This window comes from Mobula hypostoma, chromosome 1 (genome assembly GCF_963921235.1).
Source record: "Mobula hypostoma chromosome 1, sMobHyp1.1, whole genome shotgun sequence".
NCBI lineage: Eukaryota > Metazoa > Chordata > Chondrichthyes > Myliobatiformes > Myliobatidae > Mobula > Mobula hypostoma.
Genome location: NC_086097.1, coordinates 28,899,303 through 28,923,829, shown reverse-complemented (window position 1 = coordinate 28,923,829; position 24,527 = coordinate 28,899,303). Strand labels below are relative to the sequence as shown.

The window sequence follows — 24,527 nt, the reverse complement described above, 5'->3', positions numbered from 1 at the left end:
TGCAGAAAATTGCTCTGAGTGTGTAGGTGAGTGGTAGAACATGAGGGATATGGGGAGAATAAAAATATGGGATTAGTGTTAATGGGTGCTTGATGGTCACTGTGGACTCAGTAGACTGAAGGGTCTCCTTATGCACTGTGAGACTCTGTAAGAACTAGTTACGATTGGAATTGGAGTTAGTTTGTTATTACCACGTGTACCAAGGTAGCGTGAAAAGCTTGTCTTACATACTGTTCATACAGATCAAATCATTACACAGTGCGTTGAGCAGAGCAAGGTAAAACAATAGTAGAATGCAGAATAAAGTGTGACAGTTACAGAGAAGGTGCAGTGCAAGTAAAAAATAAGGTGCAAGATCATCAAAGGTTTCAAAGGTACATTTAATGTCAGAGAAATGTATATAATAGACATCCTGAAATGCTTTTTTGTTGCAACCATCCACGAAAACAGAGGAGTGCCCCAAAGAATGAACGACAGTTAAATGTTAGAACCACAAAGTGCCCCCCAGCTCCCCTCCCTCCCACGTGTAAGCAGCCACAAGCAATAATTCCCTCTCCCCCCCCCCCACTGGCAAAACAAAAGCCTGACCATTCTGGTTTCCTCCCACATTCCAAAAACATACAACTAGGGTCAGTGAGTTATGAGCATTGTCACGTACCCCATGACGGGTTAAAGATCCAGCAGAAATGGAAAACACTTTGGAGTCCAGTATTGCTATTAACTAGTGATATTTATTAGTAACTACGCAACACAGGAATATCAAATCAGATATATAAAACAGGTTAGCAATGATTAGATATGTATAAGTGTGGAAGTATATGAAAACCAAGCTTCTTCAAGTCTAGGGGTAATTAGATAGCCTTACAATGATGTGTAAAGTTCAGTTCAGTTCATGGTATTGAGCTGAGTAGTGATGGAGAGAGAGAGAGAGAGAGAGGTTTGCGTCTTCAGGTGAGCTGACGCCGGCAATCTTTCTGTTGTCCTCCAAAATCCTTCAGAAGTCACCGACTGTGACCACAACAAAGGGGACTGTTCTTCTGTGGTGGAATTATCAACCCAGGCGAGGGTTGGACAAACGAGTAACTCCCCACCAGTCACACCTTTTTCACACTGTGAGAGCCACTGATCAATCCGCTTGATTGATTCTCCAAAACCCACCTTTTCTGTGGGCACAACAAAGCTTATTCAGTGTCCAAAACCATGTGTCTGTCAGTCTATCAGTTGACCTTCTATTTATCTCACCGTGTTGAACACCAGCTGTCCATCAAGTAGCTCCTCCCTTCTCTCTCTGTTAGAACACAGAAGCTGACAGTGTCCTTGCAAAGTGTAAACATGCTGCAAAGAAACCATAACACCATCTCAAAGCAGTCTTTGCCTCTCTCTCTCTCTCTTAATAACAAGGTGTCTGGTGTTGAACAACTCTCTCTCTCTCTCTTTTTAAAAGCATAGTTCATAGGGGTAATTCAGGACCCCATCACAGCATGATATGTTGGCTCCAGAAGTGTGGTGGTACTTGTGTGCTGCCTCCCGCACAATCCTCGAACTGCTTGGCTGACAAATTTCACTGTACAGTTTGATGTTTCAATGTACATGTGATAAATAAAACCTATCTTTATTTTTATCAATGGAGTTCCAAGTCAGCACAGTAATTATTGTCATGTGTTTATTATCATTATCTGACCAAATTCTGTTTGCCATTTCCACACAGTTTCAGCATGTCTTCTGTCTTTAGATCAATATCACCTTGAAGGTCCTTGATCTTTCCTGTAATGGGTTTGGGAATGAAGGCGCGTTGGCCATAGGAGAGACTCTGAAGTACAACAACACCCTGCTGGAGCTCAACCTCAGCACCAACCACATCAACAATGAGGGGGTTTCCAATCTGTGCAAAGGACTGGATGTCAACGACAACGTGAAGTTTTTGTATGTACGTGTCACTTTGAGTAATGTTCATTGCCAGTCACATAACATAACTCCTTTAACATTGGTAATTTGAAGGAAGATCATCAAACTGTCCTGGTAGTGTAGAGGTTAGCAGTGATCCCCCGGTCTGGGATCAATTCCTGTTGCGGTCTGTGAGGAGCTCGTACACTTTCCCCATGACTGCTTGGGTTTCCCCCGGGGAGTAGGAGTTTCCTCCCACATTCCACATTCCACATTCCAAAGACTAACAGGTTGTAAGTTGTGGGCAAGTGATGTTGGTGCCAGAAGTAAAAACACTTGCGAGCTGCCCCCACCACATCCTTACACTGCACTGGTCATTGATGCAAATGACGCATTTCAGAGTTTGCTTTGAGGTTTCGATGTACATGTGAAAATATTTAAGCTAATCTTTAAAAAACAAACATAAACTCTGAAGCAGTACCTCCAAAAGCTTGGACAAAAAGGTAGGATTTATAGAGTACCTTAAAGGAGAAATAACGGGAAAGAAAAAAAAAACGTAGACAACAGACCAGTACAGCACAAGAACAGGCCCTTCAGCCCATAATGTCTGTGCTGACTAATATACCAAGTTAAACTAAACCCACCTGCCTGCACGTGATCTGTATCCTTCCATTCCCTACTTGTTCATGTGCCTGTCTAAATTCTTCTTAAAAGTTATCATCTTCCCCTGGCATTATCTACTACTCTCTTAGTTTAAAAATTAAGAGTTTAAAAACCTTTTAACTTTCCACCTCTCTGCGTTAAACTTATGCCTTCTAGTATTTGATATTTCCACCTTGGGAACTGACTCTCCGCCCTATCTTTGTCTCTCATCATTCTATAAACTTCTCTCATGTTGCCCTCTCAGAGAAAAACCATCCAAGTTTGTCCAACCTCTCCTTATAGCAGGGGTTCCCAACCTGGGGTCCTCGGGCCCCTTGCTTAATGGTATTGGTCCACAGCATTAAAAAAAAATGGTTGGGAACCCCTGCCTTACAGCTAATACTCTCCAAGACAGGCAGCATCCTAGTGAACCACTTCTGCACCCTTTTCAAAGCCTCTACATCCTCCCTATAATGGGGAGATAGAACTGAAAGGATAGAAGGAAACTTGTCAAAGGAAGAGTGAATGAATCAACGAGTCAGTAGCTGCCCACTTGGCTTTGCTTTCTGGGATAGAATCCAACAGAAAATGATGGGATGACAGCTTCTCACACTGATTCCAAACCCCTACGTTAATTGGGCTTGCAGTAATCGAGTCAATCCATTTACTAGTATTATTTGTGCAAGCGTTATTTAACATTGTTCACAACCTTCCGAAGAATGAGGTCTAAGATGAGGGTCACAATCTCAGAATGAGGGGTTGGCAATTTAGGACAAAGATGAGGGGAAATTTCTTCATTTCGGATTTAGATTTATTGATCACATGTACATCAAACCATGCAGTGAAATGTGTCATTTGCCTTAACAACCAATGCACCTAAGGATGTGCTGGCGGCAGCCCACAAGTGCCACCACACATCCTGGTGCCAACACAGCAGCAACAACAAAACAAAAGAAACACTCCTCAAAACAAGCCCCTTTCCCAGCCTTCCACTCACGCAGGCCTTCAACCATCTCATAGAACATAGGACATAAAAACATAACAGCACAGTGCAGGCCCTTTGGCCCACGATGTTGTGGACTTCCCATCGTGGAGCAGCTGTAAGAGGTTCAGTCATTGTTCACTCACAACAATAGATTGTTGTGTGTACAAGAACAGCCAGAGGGAAGGATTAGATTGATCTTAGGGGTTAAAAGGTCAGCACGACATTGTGCGCAGAAGTTCAGGAGTATTCTATAAGATTGTTGGCGGCCTGTCTAAGTGGGGGGCTGAGAAAAGGGCTTGTTGTTTTGTTTTGTTATTGCTGTTGCTTATATTTTTTTCACCGAACACTGTGGGCATGCTACGTTGGTGCCAGAATGTGCGGTGACACTTGCGAGCTGACCCCAGCACATCCATGGGTGAAATAGAGACCATAGGTTTAAGGAGAAAGATGAAATATTTAAGGTGAACCTGAGGGGAAGTTTCTTCACTCAGAAGGTGGTGCAAATGTCAAATAAGAAGCCAGCAGAAGTGATTGGATGCAGATTCAGTTGTAACATTTAATAGAAGCTTGGATAGGAAGGGTTTGGAAGGATAGGGTCTGGGTGCAGGTAGATGGGACTAGGCAGGTCAGGTTGGCATGGACCAGATGAAACAAGGGGCCTGTCTGTGTGCTGGTCCATGATAGATAGATAGCTTTATCATGACTGTGATAAGATGCTGAACATTAAGAGAATCTTGGGATTTGGTGTTAGGGAAGGAAAATGGTGCCAAAATAGATCAGCCATGTTCTTGATGAATGGTGGAGAGAGCATTAAGGACCACATAGTCCTCTTCTGATCCTAATTCTTCCCTTTTCATGTTGATGTAGATATTGGTCTTCGACAGTGCCTTAAGTCAAGGGAAAGGTTAGTGATAATGTTGAGATACAAGAGATGACTTATGCACAAATCTGGAGCAAGAAATCTTAAAGATTAGCTTTGTCACATGCCCATTGAAACACACAATGAAATGTGTCATATCTGTCAATGATCAATGCAGTCTGAGGTTATGCTGAGGGCAGCCCTCAAATATCACGATGCTTCTGGCACCAATATAACATGCCCACAACTCAGTAATCCTACCCCGTATGTCTTTGGAGTATGGGAGGAAATTGGAATACCCAGAGGAAACCCACATAGTTATGGGAAGAACATACTACTCCTTACAGACAGTGGCAGGAATTGAATCATGATCTTCCAATGGCTGGTGCTGTAAAGCATTACACTAATTGCTATGCTCCCATGGAACTCCGTAGTTCGAGCAGCATCTGTGGAGAGAAAGGAATTGTTGACATTGTAGGTTGAGACCCTGCTCCAGGACTGACAGTGAATAGGGGAGATGGCCAGTATAAAGAGGGGAGGGGGGAAGAGAGGAGAGGAGGCAAGAGGTGAATGGTAGAGTGAAGGGGTTGTGGGTGTGTGGGGGATGTTGAAGGACTATGTGCAGATCAATTCAGGTAGGATAGAGGGAAGGGTGATGGGGGAAGGGGAGAGATATGGAGGCAGACAGAGGAAAAAGAAAATGGAACAAGAAATCAGAATCAGGTTTAGTATCACTAATAAAAGTGTAATTTGTTATTTTGCAGTAGCAGTGTAATACATAAACAGATATATATATACATATACATACATACAAGTGCAAAAAGAGAGCAAGGAATCTCTCTTTTCAGAGAGGAGCAATAATTTTGAGTTCCCTTCACTGGGAAGTTTAAGTCAATGGAAGAACAGGGAGGATAGGTTCCTACTAGGCAAAGGAATTGGAATAGATTAATCATGATCCATTCCTGCTCCTGATTCTGACGGTCTCATATTGTCTGAAAGAGCCGTTATCATTCAGACTCCCTTCTGACTCTCCTTTCCTGTTTCAGCTGAATAACAATCCTATAACTGCGGAAGGTGCCCTTCGTCTTTTGGAGGTCATGCAAAAGAATGACAAGACAAACCTGGAAACAATCAGCATTCAAGTGAGTCTCACTCTTTATTTAGAACATAGAACAGTACAGTACAGTACAGGCCCTTCGGCCCACGATGTTGTGCCAACCATTTAACCTCCTCTAAGATCAATCTAATACATCCTTGCCACGTATCTCTCTATTCGTCTTTCATCCATGTGCCTATCTAAGAGTCTTTTAAATGTCTGTTAGGGAAATCCCTCTATGCTTTGTCTATTGAAGTGTCTAAATATCTTTTAAACACAGACTGTATCTGATTCCATTACCTCCTCTAGCAGCACGTCACAGATATCAGCCGCTCTCTGTGTCAAAAACATATCACTCAGATCTCCAGTTGGGAAAATCACCAGCTGATCACGAGGCTGGATCAATGACATCTATTGTAGGGACAGCGACAGGCCATTCATACCATCCATCTGTACTAACACAGTGACACAACTAAGACAGCCACTGTTTGAAGAACCAGAAACCCAAGTCTGATCTGACTTCGGGCATTGCCAGTATGGAGTTTGCACATTCTCCCTGTGGATTTTTCCCAGAGCCTCCAGTTTCAACATAGAACATAGAATTTAGGCTTAGGTGATGTCACTGATCTTGAGTTTAGCATTAGTGATAAAGGATGTTTTTTTCTCCTCCAATTGTGCGCCAAGGGCACTGAACACAGTTCTGCTCATAAGCAAGGATACCCAGAGGCAGCAGAAATAGTATATAGGAACCTTGCTTGTCACTGTGCGTAACAGAAAAACTTGGGCAGAATCTGGAGGAGAGGGGTAGAGATAAACTATCAGATCAGTGACCTTGGAACATCATCTGAGAAATGGAGCGAATTATTCCCAGTAGTAGAAAGCTGAAGGAAAAATGCTGGCGGAATGCTTGTACGTTCAAGAAGTGTTCCCTTTGACTCTCTTGTGGCGCTAGATGGAGTAGGTCGCATTTTGGCTTTGCTCCATTCATTTTTCAATCTTTTTACGACCCTTTTACTATCTATATCAAAATGTTTATAACACTTTTATATGCTTGAATTTTGATTTTTAATCAATGGAAATGACTATCGGAGGAAAAAAGACATTAGCTGAAGGCAAGGAAGCTGGTAATGGAAATGGAAAGAAAGGAGGTGTTTTTGAACAGCCTAAACAGTCTCATCTTACTTTGGAGGCTATCTCGAAGCTTCTGGATAATAAATTTGATAAAAGGTTTGCTACTTTGGAAGTATTGTTAAAGGAGATCGAAGGTAGATTGGCAGTACTTAAGCGGGAGAGCGAAAAACAATAACAACAAATTTCTGAACTCGTTGAAGCTGGGAGATAAAGAGATCGCAGGCTGGATCTATTGGAAAAGAAATTAACTTTGATCACTCAAGCACTGGAACAGTATAGAGTCAAGACTATTGACTTGGAGAGTCGTAGTCGGAGACAGAATTTGCGAATAATAGGATTCAGTGAAGACACTGAGAGAGGAGACCTTACTAACTTTTTTTCTCAATTTTTAATGGAGGTGTTCAGATCTGATATTTTTTCTTCTCCCCCTATACTCAATTGCACCCACTGGTCTTTAAGAGTTAAACCCCCTAAGGCATTGAAACCCCAACCTGTGATACTCAGATTTCATTATGTGCATACTAAGGAGCATTTGATTCGAATTGCTCATGGGAAAGGGGTTATTGTGCATGGAGATCTCAAGTTTCATCTGGTTGAAGACTACAGTCCTGAGGCAATGCAAGAAAAATTGCTTTTTAAACCTGTGATGTCCGAATTAGATCAAAGAAATTTCCAACCAGCTCCGCTATTTCCAGCTCACCTAAGGGTTGTTCTGCCTGATAAATTGTGTAAGTGGTTTAAATCCATGGACGAAGCATATCAATTTTTTGAGGATCAAAGTCCGAGCTCAGATGTCTAATAAATTTGCTGTTTCTTCATGTTTGTATTCATTTGACTTATAAACTGGTGATGTCCGAGCCCTATTAAAGAAAGTTCCAACCAGTTCTGCTATTTCCAACTCATCTAAGGGTAGTTCTGCCTGATAAATCACATAAATAGTTTAAATCCACAGACGTAACTCATCAATTCCTTGAGGATCAACGTTCAATCTCAGCTGTCTAATAAATTTACTGTTTTTTCATGTCTGTATTCATTTGTTTTTAAGTTAATAACCAGTTTATAGATTTGGACTTCTAAAGTTTGAAGAATTGTGCCTTGGTTTGATAATGCTCGTATTTTGTTATGGATATTTATCATGCTTTTATGTTAAAGTTCCTTTTTCTTTCTCTCCCATTACTATTTTATTCTATTATTCTCAATTGTTTGTTTTTGAAAATAATTAAGAATCTGATTTGGTGATTTATTTTTTTTCTTGAAATATTAATAAGATTGTATTTTGTTTCACTTTCCAAGATCTTGCCTTTCAAAATGTTTTGCAAATGGCTGTCTTTTTAACATTTGGTGTTTTTTATGGCATTCTCTTCTCAATATTTTGACTACATGTGGTGTTATGAATTCCTTTTTCATTGGAGACTTGCCATCAAGAGAGATGGGGGTCGGGAAGTGTCTAGATAGCTTTCTGGTTCTCTGTTGGCCAGTCTTAGGGCTTTTTTGGATGGGGGCGGGATTATTTTAGGTTTGATTTTTTTCCATCTGGGCTGATCCGAAACTACAAATATGTCTGAATTGTCATAACTTACAGTTCCTCTTTAAACCTTTTTCCCTTTTCCTGATTCATGAGTTTCCTATGCAGTAAGGTTAACCCTTTACACACCATATGGCTTATTCAAGTACAATGGATAATATTATTAACTTTGTTTCATGGAATACGAATGGTTTGAATCATCCGATTAAATGGAAGAAGATTTTTAAAGTTTTTCATAGATTGAATGCTCAGATTATCTTTGCCCAGGAGACTCATGTAAGGAAGGAGGATAATCAGCGTTTTATTAGGTTTTGGAAGGAATATCAATTTCACTCTAATTCACAGACTAAGGTAAAAGGTGTCTCTATTTTTATAGATTCCTCGATTTCATTTGTTCACTATGAAACAACTTCAGACCCGAATGGTAGATTTCTGTTAATTACTGGTTTACTTTATAACCAACAAGTTGTTATGGTTAATATCTATGCACCAAATACCAATTATCCTGAATTCTTTAAGCATTTATTTGCATCTCTTCCTAATTTAAATGAATATACGTTTGTAATGGGCGGAGATTTTAACTGTTGCCTGAATCCCTCGATGGACAGGTCTGCGTCCAGTCAGGTACTTCCAAATAAATCCACTCTTCCCACTTTCTTCAGACTAAGGGTGTAGCTATGGGAACTCACATGGGACCCAGCTACGCCTGCCTCTTCGTTGGTTATGTGGAACAGTCTGTGCTCCAAACCTATTCTGGTACTGCTCCCAAATTTTTCCTTCGATACATTGACGACTACATTGGTGCTGCTTCCTGCACCCATGCTGAGCTTGTCAATTTCATCGACTTTACTTCAAACTTCCACCCAGCCCTCAATTTCACTTGGTCTATCTCTGACACTTCTCTCCCCTCTCTCGATGTCTCGGTCTCCATCTCTGGAGACAGACTGTCCACTGACATCTTCTGCAAGCCCACTTACTCTCATAACTACCTCGACTATACTTCTTCCCACCCCGCCACATGCGAAAATGCCATTCCCTATTCCCAGTTCCTCTGTCTCCGCCGCATCTGCTCTGAGGATGGGGCTTTCCGTTCCAGGACATCTCAAATGTCCTCTTTCTTTAAGGATCGTGGTTTCCTTTCTATGGTGATCAATGATGCCCTCACCCACATCTCCTCCATTTCTCGCACCGGCCCTCACCCCATCTTCCCACCACCATAACAGGGATGGAGTTCCCCTTGTCCTCACCTACCACCCCACCAGCCTCTGGATCCAGCACATTATCATCCGCAACTTCCGCCATCTTCAACAGGACCCCACCACTAAGCACATCTTTCCCTCTCCATCCCTCTCCGCTTTCCGCAGGGATTGATCCCTCCACGACTCACTTATCCGCACGTCCCTCTCCATGGATCTCCCACCCGGCACTTATCCTTGTAAGCGTAAGTGCTACACCTGTCCCTACACCTCCTCTCTTGCCACCATTCAGGGCCCCAAACAGTCCTTCCAGGTGAGGCAACACTTCACTTGCGAATCAGTTGGGGTCATCTATTGCATCCGGTGATCCCGGTGCGGCCTCCTCTACATCGGTGAAACCCGACGCAGATTGGGGGACTGCTTCGTCGAGCACCTCCTCTCCATCCACCACAACAGACAGGATCTCCCAGTAGCCACCCACTTCAACTCTGCTTCCCACTCCCATTCAGATATGTCCATACATGGCCTCCTCTACTGCCATGATGAGGCTAAACTCAGGACGGAGGAGTAACACCTCATATACCGTCTAGGTAGTCTCCAGCCCCTTGGTATGAACATAGAATTCTCCAACTTCCGATAATTCCCTCCCCCTCCCTTCCTCTATCCTTATTTCACATCACCTCCCTCATTGTTCCGCCTCCTTCTACTACTGCGCGTTGTTCTCCTGCCAATCACCTCCCTGCTTCCCCTCCCCCACCCCTTTGTCTTTCAAATTACTGTTTTTTTCAACTACCAGCATTCTTCAAACCCTCCCCAAGGTTCTTCCTTCAGTCCTGACAAAGGGTTTCGGCCCGAAACATCGACTAATCTTTTCAACTGATGCTGACTGACCTGCTGAGTTCCTCCAGCGCATTGTGAGTGTTCCAAATAAATCCGTTATTTTTATCAATCCCTTTTTAGTTGACTCCGGAAGTTTAGAAGTTTGGAGGTTTTTATATCCTAACGATAAAGAGTTCTCATTCTTTTCTCATGTATATCATAATTACTCCAGAATTGATTACCTTTTCATTGACTTTCAATTAGTTTCATCTGTTACTGCCTGTGAGTTCGATGCAATTGCCGTCTCTGATCATCCGCCCCTGAAACTACCAATCAAATTAACTGATGTAACTTTCAGTGCTAGACAATGGCAGTTCAATTCTACTCTGCTTCAGAACTTAAATTTTGTTAATTTTATTAAAGAACAGATTGCCTTTTTCTTCTCAACTAATTTTACGGAAGAAATTTCCAGTGGGATATTATGGGACACTTTTAAAGCATATATCCATGGGCAAATTATTTCATATTCTGCTGGATTGAAAAAGACGGATCAATAATGAAATATGTACATTGGTTGATAAGATTAAAGAAATTGGTAAAAAATGTTCTGCTGCTCCTAATTTGAAGCTTTACAAAAAGAGAGTTGAACTTTAGATGCAACACAGTTTGTTATTAACATCCCCAATTGAAAATCAATTACTTAAATCTAAGAGTCAATTTTATATACATGATGATAAATCAGGTAAATTACTGGCCAACCAATTGAAAGCTGCTTCGGCTAAACATCAGATTATTAAAGTTTGTAAACAGGATGGTACTTTGATGGTTGATTATGATGAAATTAATAAATCTTTTCAAGAATTATACCTCTTTATACCAATCAGAATCTCTTGATGATTCTACCATAATGCATAAATTTCTAAGAAAAATGAATATTCCAAAATTACCACTTAATGAATGTTTACCATTAGATGCACCTATTACAGAAGAAGAAATAAAGAAAGCAATTTCTCTGATGAATTTTAGTAAAGCACCCTGCCTGGATGGGTATACAGTAGAATTTTAAAAATCTTTTTCAAGTCTACTTTCTCCTTGGTTATGTGGAATTTTTAAGGATGCCTTATTTGTAGGTAAATTACCACAATCTTTTTATGAAGCATCTATTTCTTTAATTCCTAAAAAAGATAAAAACCCCACTGAATGTGCATCATATAGACCTATATCCTTGTTAAATGGGGACTCCAAAATTTTTGGAATTAGATCAATTAGATTGGAAAATGTATTGCCACAAATTGTTTCTGGTGACCAGATAGGATTTATTAAAAATCATTATTTTAATGTTGGGGTGTTGATGAACATTGTATATACTTCTTCATCTAAATCTCCAGAATGTGTTATTTCGCCGAGAAGGCATTTGATAGAGTTGAATGGGAGTATTTATTTAACATCCTTGAGAAATTTAATTCTAGCCCAAAATTCCTATCTTGGATTAAGTTGACATACCATATACCTTTGGCTTCTGTACTTACTAATAATGAGAGATTATTAGTTGTCTTTTTTAGGCTTTTCCAAGGTGCTAGATAGGACTGCCCTTTAAGCCCTTTACTATTTGATATTTCCTTGGAACCCTTGGCAATCGCTCTTCGTGATTCACCCAATATATTTGGCATTATTCATGGGAATGAGACGCATAAGGTATCATTATATGCCGATGACCTGTTACTATATATCTCTAGTCCAGAGAAATCCATCCCTGCAGTAATATTATTACTTGCTTAGTTTAGTAGTTTTTCTGGTTATGAATTGAATCTTAATAAGAGTGAGCTTTTTCCATTAAATATACAAGTTCCAATCTATAGACAATCACCATTTAGACTGGTTACTGATTATTTTACTTATTTGGGTGTTAAAATTACTAAGAAGCATAAGGATCTATTTAAAGTTAACTTTTTACCCTTAATTGATCATGTTAAACAGCTGCTTACTAAATGGTCCCCATTGTCCCTATCATTGATTGGTCGATCAATGCTATTAAGATGATTATTTTACCTAAATTTCTGTATCTATTTCAAACGGTATCAATCTTCATCTCGAAATCCTTTTTTGATATTATTGATTCTAAAATTTCTTCATGTATATGGCAGAATAAAAATCCTAGATTAAGTAAGAAATATTTACAGAAATCAATAAAGGATGGCGGTTTGGCATTGCCGAACTTTAGATTCTATTATTGGACAATTAATATTCGATACCCGAATGTTCTGGATGCAAGATTTGGATGAAATTCAATGTCCACCATGGGTGAACCTCGAGTGTGAGTCTGTACAGGGGTTCTCATTGACTTCTATTTTAGGGGCTTTGCTTCCCGTTGCACTTACTAAACTGAATAAATGAACGATTAATCCAATAATTAAACATACAATACAAATATGGTTTCAATTTCGTAAATTTTTTGGATTGAATAAATTTATCCTATCAAGTCCTATTATATCCAATTTTTTCTTCCAACCATCCAGAACTAATCAAGCTTTTCTTTTCTGGAAAACAAAGGGAATAATATGTTTTCGTGATTTATTCATGGATAATTGAATGGTTGTCTAATAAATATAATTTGCCTAGATCGCATTTTTTTCAGATATTTACAGATTAGAAACTTTTTGAAGGTTATTTTGCCTACTTTTCCGATATCACATCAAATTGAAATTACAGAAAATTTTTTAGGTTTAAACCCCTATCAGAAGAGTTTACTAGCAATTTTTTATGATTTAATTACAAAAATATGTTTAGGTGTGTTTGGTAAAATTAAGAATGAATAAGAAAGAGAACTTCAGGTATCTTTATCCATAGAGAAATGGGAGAAAATTCTCCAACTAGCTAACACTTCTTCAATGTGTGCTGGACACACAATGATACAATTTAAGGTGGTTCATAGGGCACATAAGTCTAAGGATAAGTTAGCTCATTTTTATGGTCATATAAATCCTGTCTGTGACAGATGTAATTTTGAGGTAGCTTCCTTGACGCATATGTTCTGGTCTTGCCCTCTTTTGGAAAAAATATTGGAAAGACATTTTTGATATTATTTCAGTAGTTTTACATATTGATTTACAACCTCATGCTATTACTGCAATTTTTGGACTACCAATGATAGACTTTATTCGTTTATCCCCTTCAGCTTGTCGTTTGATTGCACTTGTTACATTAATAGCCAGAAGATCCATTTTATTTAAATGGAAAGATTCTAATCCCCCTACTACATTTCAATGGTTTTCCCAAACTATAACATGTTTAAATTTGGAAAAAATTAGGAGTGGTACCACTGATCCTTCAGTTAAATTTGAAGAAACTTGGAGGCCATTTATTCAACATTTTCATATGATGTAAGTTGACCTTTTCTGAATCCTTTTTAATAACTTTTTGTTTGTGTATAGAGGAGTGGAGTTGATGACAAATAATGATTTCAACCTATGAAATATGACAGCTCAGTTTCTGTTTTGTTTTTTTTTAGTGTAGGGGGTAAAAACTTTTTTTTTGAATCTTTTTCATGTTCAGTTATTAAGAGATTGGGAGGATTAAATTAAATATGTTACTTGGAGTCTGTGTCTGTACATGTTAACCGTTATTAATGTAATCCCGATCTCTTTGTATCATTATCAGTTATGTTTATCAATTTGAAACTCAATAAAAAAAGATTGAAAAAGAAAGTGTTCCCTTTAAAGATTAAAAATTAGCTTTATTTCTCACATGTACATCATTTACATCAATGACCAACACAGTATGCCAACTCTTGCCTAAAATGTAAAGTACTTTTTTTTCCTTTGCAGAATGTACTGGTGAATGAAAAATTCATGGAACTGCTGAAGGGAATTACTGATAATCATCCACAGTTTCAGATTGAAATTAGAGGGGTTGGTGGCTTTGTGTCAGGGGGGAGAACCCACAGACTTGATCCAATGAAAGTGATCCAGGTAAGAAAACCCACAAACATAAAGCATTATGAACATGGTTAATTCAGTGTAACAGAGTTTAGAAGTAAAGAGAAACTTACATGTAGTGACTTTCATATCCTCACCTTGTCTGTGACCTGGCACTGTTACAATGAGGCCCAATGTAAACTTGAGGAACACCACCTCATTTCTCATCTGGGCATATAACAACTTCCGGGATTTAGTTTCAAATTCAACTTCAGATAACTGATTTTTCTTTATTTTGTATAGAACTGGTGGGTTGGTTGTACTGTAGCTCATCAATCTTGATATTGACAGTCCTTTTCTCTCTCCATATCATGGTCTCACCATCTTGGGCATTTTCTACAGCACTGCATTTCACAGCCTTTGTGTTACAACTACCCACAATTTAAGGCTTTTATTTCTGTCTGTTCTAATGCCCTTGGTATTTTACAGCTTTTGCATTCTTTTTTCCATGTTTGTTTTCTCAGATAACCATCAACAATTTATCCCCAGGACAATCCTGGCAACATCCTCTCAGACATATCTCCTTTGTCCAAGCCATACTACGCCCTCTCCGGAACCTAAAACAAATTTGTTTTCATTTTCCTTGCTCTCATGAAGTCTTCATCCTGAAATATTGTTTCTCCCTCCACAATTAGTCTGACCTGTTGACCCTTTCTAGCATTATCTACTTATATCTCATATTCTCAGAATGAGTCCAAATGCTTCACAACTAATAAGTTACTACTGAAGTACACTCATATTACTTAGTAGGCAAATATGTCAGCCAACATCTGAACAACCAACTTAGCTTAGTTATTTATACTATAGCTTATGAAAATGGCAACACGTGGGGGTGGCATGTCATGGTAGTGTAGCAGTTAGCATGACACATTAACAGCACCAGTGAGCTGGGTTCCATTCCTGCCACTGTAAGGAGTTTGTACGTTCTCCTCTTGACTATGTGAGTTTCCTTCAGGTGCTCTGTCTTCCTCCCACTTCCCAAAGCCATAGGGATTGGTAAGTTAAATGGTCACATGGGTTAATTGGGCAACATGGGTCTATTGAGCAGGAAGGGTCTGTTACCATGCTGTATCTCGAAATTCTCTAAAAATAAAGTGGATGGGGGGGTAAAGAAAGTGTATATCATGCTTGCATACATCAGTTGGGGTATTATTATTGATGTCGGGAGGTCACATTGCAGCTATATAAAACTTCAGTTAGGCCAAACTTGGAGTATTGTGTGCAGTTCTGGTCACCACACTGCAGGTCCTGGAGACTTTGGAGAGGGTGCAGAAGTATACAAGGATGTTGCCTGGATGAGAGAGTATCTGCTCTAAGGACAAGTTAAGGAATAGTTAGTAGCCTACAACAATCAGGCTCCTGAGGTGGTGTGGATAATATTACTCTCCACAACCCTGAACTGATTCTACTATAAGCCTACTGACTCTCACAGCTATCTGGACTATTCCTCTTCTCACCCTGTCTCTTGCAAAAACGCCATCCCCTTCTCGCAATTCCTCCGTCTCCGCCGCATCTGCTCTCAGGATGAGGCTTTTCATTCTAGGATGAGGGAGATGTCTTCCTTTTTTAAAGAAAGGGGCTTCCCTTCCTCCAATATCAACTCTGCTCTTAAACGCATCTCCCCCATTTCACGTACATCTGCTCTCACTCCATCCTCCCACCACCCCACTAGGAATAGGGTTCCCCTGGTCCTCACCTACCACCCCACCAGCCTCCGGGTCCAACATATTATTCTCAGTAACTTCTGCCACCTCCAACGGGATCCCACCACTAAGCACATCTTTCCCTCCCCCCCCCTGCATTCCGCAGGGATCACTCCCTACACAACTCCCTTGTCCATTCGTCCCCCCCATCCCTCCCCACTGATCTCCCTCCTGGCACTTATCCGTGTAAGCGGAACAAGTGCTACACATGCCCTTACACTTCCTCCCTTACCACCATTCAGGGCCCCAAACAGTCCTTCCAGGTGAGGCATCACTTCACCTGTGAGTCGACTGGGGTGATATACTGCGTCCGGTGCTCCCGATGTGGCCTTTTATATATTGGCGAGACCCGACGCAGACTGGGAGACCACTTTGCTGAACATCTACGCTCTGTCCGCCAGAGAAAGCAGGATCTCCCAGTGGCCACACATTTTAATTCCACATCCCATTCCCATTTTGACATGTCTATCCACGGCCTCCTCTACTGTAAAGATGAAGCCACACTCAGGTTGGAGGAACAACACCTTATATTCCGTCTGGGTAGCCTCCAACCTGATGGCATGAACATCGACTTCTCTAACTTCTGCTAAGGCCCCACCTCCCCCTCGTACCCCATCTGTTACTCATTTTTATGCACACATTCTTTCTCTCACTCTCCTTTTTCTCCCTCTGTCCTTCTGAATATACCTCTTGCCCATCCTCTGGGTCACCCCCCCCCTTGTCTTTCTTCCCGGACCTCCTGTCCCATGATCCTCTCATATCCCCTTTTGCCTATCACCTGTCCAACTCTCGGCTCTATCCCTCCCCCTCCTGTCTTCTCCTATCATTTTGGATCTCCTCCTCCCCCTCCAACTTTCAAATCCCTTACTCACTCTTCCTCCAGTTAGTCCTGACGAAGGGTCTCGGCCCGAAACGTCGACTGCACCTCTTCCTAGAGATGCTGCCTGGCCTGCTGCGTTCACTAGCAACTTTGATGTATGTTGCTTGAATTTCCAGCATCTGCAGAATTCCTGTTGTCTACAACCTACAGACTCACTTTCAAGGACTCTACAACTCATGTTCTCAGTATTATTCTGTTTTTGTTTGCACAATTTCTCTTCCTTTGCAGATTGGCTGCTTGTCAGACTTTATTTATGTATAGTTTTTCATAAATCCTATTGTATTCCTTTCATTTCCTGTAAATACCTGCAGGAAAATAGATCTCAAAGTAGTATATGGTGACATATATGTACTATGATAATAAATTTACTTTGACTTTGATATTACACCATGAGTGCTAATACTTTAACGAATACACTAACATGGGATAGAGCAATAAATTAAGTTGTCCCTGACTGTTGTGTGATTGTTTTCTGGCAGAATTATCTTGACAAGCGCAAACTTCGTCTCTCGGATTTCTTCCGAAACATGGACAAAGCAGGAAATATGAGCGTGCCTGTGTCTGACTTCCGAAGAGCTTTACAGGTTGGGAGCTGGTAGTGGTGGTGGGGGGGGGGTGTGCGGGGAGGGATGTCTTTGCATAAAGATCCTGCCGAAGTTGTACATATTGGAGAACTGTAAGGATGGGAATTTCACAATCTGTCCAAATGGGAAGGGGATAGCATGAATAAGTCTGTCTCAAAGTATGCCATGCCATTCACCAACCTTCATTAAACTCCCCCCACTTCCTCATCTCCTTTACTGAAATTTCAAGTTTATTTGTCATGTGTACTGTACATTGAAACATATAGTGAAATGTGTCACTTTCACCAACAACCAACACACTTGTGGGTGTGCTGGGGCAGCCAGAAAGTGTTGTCATACATTTCAGTGCCAACTAGCATGCTCATAATGCTTGGCAGAACAACATTGAACACAACAAGCAGCAAAACAAGTCCCATTCCTCTCTCCCAGCCATGCACATACACAGAACTTCAACCACAGGACACATCTCCAGCCTCTAGCCTCCAGCAGACTCCAAGGTTTTGTTAGATTATGGACTGGAAGGGCAGGCATTACTGCGATAATCCTCACCAAGAATGTAAATGTTAGCAGGACTGGTTGTGTTGTAACAAATTGAAAAGTCTGAGTTCCGCTGAGCCTTACTGCTTGTTTCTGGAACTTCTCCCACCAGCAATTCAACATTCCATTGGACCTCATCCAGGTTGAGGAACTTATCAACAAGCTTGATAAGGAAAATACAGGAGCAATTGACTACAGGTAGGAAGTTGAACAATGAAGTATTAAGATACCATGTGGAGAATGTTTTCTCTTCTACCTTGGAATTCAGAGTGACTCCCCCAGAGGGATTTTATAGCACATGACTATTACCTCAACGCACATCAAAGTTGCTGGTGAACACAGCAGGCCAGGCAGCATCTCTAGGAAGAGGTACAGTGGACGTTTCGGGCCGAGACCCTTCGTCAGGACTTTTAGAAATATGGTTAAATGTTAAAAAATTCAAGAGATCAAGCATAGGCCACCAAGTTCAAATTCAATTGTTATTCAACCATATATGAATACAGCCAAATAAATGAGTGTTTCTCCGGGGCCAAGGTGCAAAACACAGTACCAGCAGCCATACACCACACAAGGCACATGTAAGATATGATAATGTCCAGGTCCCTGCCAACCAAGATTCCCATCTAAGTTGGTCCTATTTCCCCATGTTTGGCCTATATCCCTCAAAACCTTATCTATCCATGTGCATTTTAGATATTGTTGTGGTTTTAGTATCAACATTTATGGTCAATCCCAGGTTGTCCTTGGTTTTATACCTCCATCCCTAATAGCTACAGGCCATATGGTGAAGGTACTCTGTAGATTAGCAACTGGGATTTCAGCCTAGCTATGACAGAAAGAACTGCAAGACCCGTTGAAAGCAGAAAAATGCAGATGCTAGAAATATAAAATAAAAACTGAAAATGCTGGAAATACTCAGCTGGGCAGGCAGAATCTGTGGAGAGAGAATTAGACAATACATTTTAACCAATTATGTTTCATCAAGACTGAAGGAATGGCATGTTGTTTAGAAGGTAATTTGTTGGCTGGGCACAATATATACTTCTTAGGGAATATGTAGGAAAAGCAAAACAACCTGTAATTATGCCAAAGATTGTTTCTTAATTAGTTCAACAGGAAAATACTGATGGAAAATTACTGACTGACTGATGAAAGGCAGCATGCTAAACATCTTAAAAGGTTCTGCAGATGCTGGAAATCCAGGGCAAATGTTTGAGTAACACAGTAGGTCAGGCAGCGTCTATGGGGAGATACAGCCTGACCTGCTGAGTTTCTTGAGCAACTTGCGTGTGTTACTAATCACCTTTTTCACCTCCCTTTCCGGTTGTGATGCTGCTTTCAATGAACCATGCACTGAATTCCCATGTTCCTGTTCCATTACACTCCCTCGTGCCCTACCATTTGTAGTATAGCTCCCATGTTTATCTGTATCTCCACACACTTATCTATATTGAGATCAATTTGCTACTTCTCAGCTCACATCTGTAACTGCTGTAGATGCTCTCCTTTGATTTTTCCTTTCTTCTTCCCTGTATCTTAATTTAGTGTTCCTCCAATGTTCCCCATTATGATGAAAGGCCATTGATGTGAAATTTGAACTAACTCCAACACCATAGATGTTGCCTGACCTTCTGAGCATTTGTAATGACTTGCTTATGGTTGTGTAGTGGTTAGTGCAACAACCAGCTGTAAGATCAGGGTTCAATTCCCAGAATTCTCGTGTGGGATTCCTCTGGATGCTTTGGCTTTCTCCCACTTTCCAAAGTGTCACAAGTTAGTTAGTAAGCTGTGGGCATGGAAGAAAGATGACACTTGTGAGCTGCCCCCAGCACAATCGACAGACCGTGTTGGTCATTGACGCAAATGACACATTTTATTGTATGTTTCAATGTGCATCTGACAAATAAATAAAGTTAATCTATTTAGTTTGGGGAAATTTCTGCTCAAATGATATTGGTTGCTGTAGATGCATTCTGACAAATTTGGGTGAATGTTGACAACTGCATTCTGACAACCTCGTGTGTTCAGAGGGTGGTGAGATTGAGATTTTTAAAAAAGGAAACTGATTTACATTATCTTCACAGTAAAATGCTTCTTATTTCTTTTCAAACTAGCTTCAGTCTGCCTCAAGAAGCATAGTTTTTGTTAAGTCAGGAGATAAGTGCCAGAGATAAAGTCAACTAGTGCAAAAAAAATGGAGAGAAGATGAGGTTAACAACAAAATGTATGTTGTGTTAAAGTTCTTATAATTATCTACAGTATTTTACTTTACTATTAAAAGTAAATATTACATTATTATTTTTTGCATGTTCTTTCAGAGATTTGAAGTTAAGACAACTTATCCATAATCTTAAATACTCAATGGATATATATTCCACGGCAATAGTGTTGTCTGTAGTTTCTCCAAAGTACGAGTACACAATTGTCCATCTCTGAACTACCTTGTCGGAATTATACTGTATAAGCTTGCTAGTGGTCTATTCTGTGTGAAGACAAATAAAATTCTCAGAGAGAGATGTCACACTCACACTGATAATTATTAGCTAAAGAGAATTCTTCATAATGCGTTGTCGTCTGGGTGAAGGGGCAGACAACGCATAACTTAAATACAAAACTAACTTATAGTGACTTTGGAGGCTTATACTATAATGGTAACCCATGAGGTAGATATAGAATGGTAACAGCACAGGTGGATGCAATTTGGCCCATCATGAGCCCACTGATTCTCCACCAGAGCAACTACTTCTATTGGTTGATGGAATCTGGAATTAGAGGGGAAAATTGCTTCCACTAAAGTATCCAAAACTAAATAATAATAATAATAATAATAAGTACTTTAATGATCCCAAGTGGGAAATACTTTCATTACAGCAGCAACATTTAAAAGCACACTTAGCTAATACTAATGTACAAAATAATATTTACAATAATATTGTACCAATGTGAAATAATGTACGAAATAATAGAGCAGACAATTGTGTGTTCTCCTGTCACACAGAGATGAACTGTTGTACATGCTTACTGCGTTTGGTAGGAAAGATTTTCTGTAATGATCCTTGTGACAGTGGAACTGAATGAGTCTGTTTGAAAGGGAGTTCCGCTGCTTTTTCAGATCATGGAGAGGATGTGCCAGATTGTCTATAATCATCTGTTATTATTGAAAAGTACACACCTCCACTAAGGTCTTGAAAGAGTTAAATTAACATGGCTGGTAAATTGCCGAGTACAATCTTTGACATTGCTGAATTTATTGCAGCATGAAAATAGATAATACCAGAGGGCATCGTTTTAAGGTGATTGGAGGAAAGGGAGGGCAGTGTGAGAGGAAGTTTTTTTTGAAGTGGTGAGTGTGTAGAACGTACTGCTGGAGGTGGTGGTGGAGGCAGATACATTAAGGATATTTAACAGACTCTCAGGCACATGAATGAAATAAAAATGGAGGGCTATGTGGGAGGGAGGGGTTAGATTGATCTTAGAGTAGGTTAGAAAGTTGGCACAACATTGTGGGCCAAGGGACCTGTATTGTTCTATAGTCTATAATCTATGACCTCACTTTGATCTTTCCAAAGTTAGTTGTATATAGAGGTATATGGAAAGATATATGGATTTGGTCATGGCTCAGCCACAACACCAAAGAGTAGAATAGGTTGAAAAGAGCAAACTGGCACCTCTTGTTTCTGGGAGACAATGTCACATGAAAAGTAAGTAAGACCATCTGCCCCAGCAATGTTCCACAATATTCCCAGGTGCTTTTTGATGCAGAGCCTGGTGAGAGAATTACCATTAGACCTCAGAGGCTGGAGCCATGCCTGCCTAATACTTTCACACATGAAGAGTAATAGACAAGTTCAGAAACTCATCTCTTGAACTCCCACATTTGCTCTCCAGAGCCATTTTATTTGGATTTTCCTGTATCACCAGGAATTAACCCCGCTAATCTCCAAGACTTTACTGTGGGCAATTCACAGAAGAAATATCACAGGGATATTCTGCTTCGAAGAAGAATTTCTTTTCATTACCTGGCAGCAATTGAGAAGGGAATAGGTTGTTTGACAAAGTCAAGAACGACCCAGGCAGATAATCCAAAGTCTATTCATTTTCTGATAGGTAAATGGAAGGTAGGTATCTGACATGTTGGAAGCATGGGGAGGCAGCACTTAGAACTTGAAGGTGAGACCTCTAGGACTACGTCCAACTGGACTGGTTCATCTGTAGTGTTTGAGATCATCTTTCCATTGTTGGTGATTTAATCTACGGTGTTTGATGTCGACCTTTCTAATGCTGAAGGGCTCAGTCACGGTGTTCTTCAGTCTGTACGTTCCTTCACTAGATTACAGACACACCATTTCCACCCACGTTGTCAATTTTTAAATGTTAGCTGCAATTAATCTGCTTTAAACAATTTTTTAAAAATAATTCCTCTTCTTTTGGCCTTGTTTTCCTTCCTTCTTTTTTAACCTCTTTGACCCTCTCCCATCTACCCAATTCTGAGCTGAGCAGGAATCTGGTTGACACCAGGAAGCAGATGATTCAGGAGCACAGGGAGCAGCTCCGCAAAGAAGACAGCAGGCAGAGGAAGGAGAAACAGAAGATGCAGCGGGTGCTGATGACGTTCAGAAATGCAATAAAGGCTGTCACCCCCCGTGGCTCTACTGTCATTTCATCGAGTCAGGTTAAGCTGCCAGACATCCACCCACTCAAAACCTCTAGCTCCCAGCATTTAAGCTCCACACTGCTAAGTCCATGGCACCATGTGGTGGTCTCAAGTAGCAGTCGGCACTCAATGCCAACCCTGAATAGTGTTCAGGTGCACCAGCAGTTGAGCCATTCCAGAAAAAACCCATTTGTTCCCACCGCCAGGGTGGGATCTTCCCCTACAATGCACCCAACTTTACAGCCCAAATCACGTGTGCATTCTCTGTCATGTCCAAGTATGATCTCCAATATAGAGAGAATTCCCGCGGCTGGGTCTAGCCCAGCTACTTCCTTTCACATCATACAAGCAGCACCGCTGAGGGAGATAAAGACTAAAAGATAGTGATGGTGAAATTTGTAGGATAGGAATCCATCCTAAATTGTCTGACTTCAGTGAGATCAGATCTCACAAGCAGTGTATGATACATAATCATTATCAAATTGCATTTTCAGACCATTCTATATAGGAGCAGAACCAGTCCATTTCATCCATCAAGTTGCTCTGCCATTCAATCATGGCTGATTTTTTTCAACCCCATTCTCCCCTAACTTTGACTCCCTTACGATTCAAGAACCTCTTCCACCTATCCCTTCCCAGCTTCTTACTTATCCCCATCCCTACCCACCAACCTCCCTCCTCATCTGGTTTACCTATCAACCATCAGCTTTTACTCTTTCCCCTTTCCCCACCTCCTTCTTCTGGTTTGTGGCCCCTTCCTTTCCAGTCCTGATGATGGGTCTCTGCCCAAAATGTAGACTGTTTATTCCCCTCAATTAATGCTACCTGACCTGCTGAGTTCCTCCAGCATTTTGTGTGTGTTGCTCTTGATATCCAGCATCTGCCGAAACCTTTGTGTTTAAGAACCTATTTGTCATTGCCTTAATTACACATTTGACTCCACAGCCCTCTTTGGCAACAAATTCCAAGGATTCACCACTCTCTAGCTGAGAAAACTACTTCTTCATCATAGTTTTAAAAGTACATCCCTTTATTCTAAGGCTGTGCCATCAGATCCTAGACTCTCATGTCCATTCTATCAAGGCCTTTTAGTATCCAATAAGTTTCAATGAGATCCCTTACTCCTTTCCACTTCTTCTGAACTCTATCAAGTAGAGTCAGAGTCATCAATCATTCCTTATACAGTATGTTAGGGCTTGCATTTGTAAAATTATTCCTGTGAACCTCCTTGGGACCCTCTCCGGGGTCACATCCTTCCTTACAAATAAGGGACAAAATTACGCACATTATTCAGATTTATTTATTACATATATATTTGAAACATACAGTGAAATGCCCCATTTGCATTAACTAACCTAGGGATGTGCTGGGGGCAGCTTGCAAGTGTCACCACACATTCAGGTGCCAACATAGCACGCCCAGAGTGCTCAGCAGAATAACACAACAGCAAAACAAGCCCTTTCCTCCCTCCAGCCCACCCACACAATAGTCATCCAACTCCTAGGACAGGCCTCCTAGCCTCCAGTAGACACAGGCCCTACAGCTCAAAGCATCTATTCTGCATTGCTCAGCAAGCTAGTCCTATCCGCTCACAGCCCTCCAAAATTCTCCTATCCATGTACTCGTCTTCATGGCTTTTAAAAATTGCTGATGGACCCACCACAATCACAATTTCTGGCAGTTCATTTCAAGTATGCACCATCCTTTGCACAAAGAAGCTGCCCCAAATGTCCCTTTTAAACCTATCACCTTTGATCTTAAAATCATGGGCATGGCAGTGTCAATGATCACTGATTGGGGCTCACAAACAAGAGAAAATCTGCAGATGCTGTAAGTCTGAGCAACACACACAAAATGCTGAGTTCATTCAACACTTTGTGACTGATTGGGGCTCGATTCTCAGCACTGTCTGTAGAATTTGAATATTCTCTCCATAACCACGTGAGTTTCCTCTGGGAGGTTTGGTTTCATCCCGCATTCCAAAGGTGTATGGTTAGTGCTTGTGTTAGTGAGTTGTGTGCATTCAATGTAAGTGTCAGAAGTGTGGCGACACATGCG

General features: G+C 40.8%; 1 protein-coding gene across 1 annotated transcript in view; it reads left to right on the top strand.

The window, feature by feature from the left end:
• LOC134342377 (leucine-rich repeat-containing protein 74A) overlaps positions 1–22,853 on the top strand; it is a 69,790-nt gene extending 46,937 nt beyond the window's left edge. Inside the window, exons 8-13 of the mRNA XM_063040834.1 lie at positions 1,733–1,927; positions 5,417–5,512; positions 13,962–14,105; positions 17,174–17,278; positions 17,928–18,013; positions 22,316–22,853. Of these exons, the coding sequence (XP_062896904.1) occupies positions 1,733–1,927; positions 5,417–5,512; positions 13,962–14,105; positions 17,174–17,278; positions 17,928–18,013; positions 22,316–22,853 (1,164 nt within the window). The remainder of the gene's footprint in view (positions 1–1,732; positions 1,928–5,416; positions 5,513–13,961; positions 14,106–17,173; positions 17,279–17,927; positions 18,014–22,315) is intronic.
• The last annotated feature ends 1,674 nt before the right edge of the window (positions 22,854–24,527 follow it).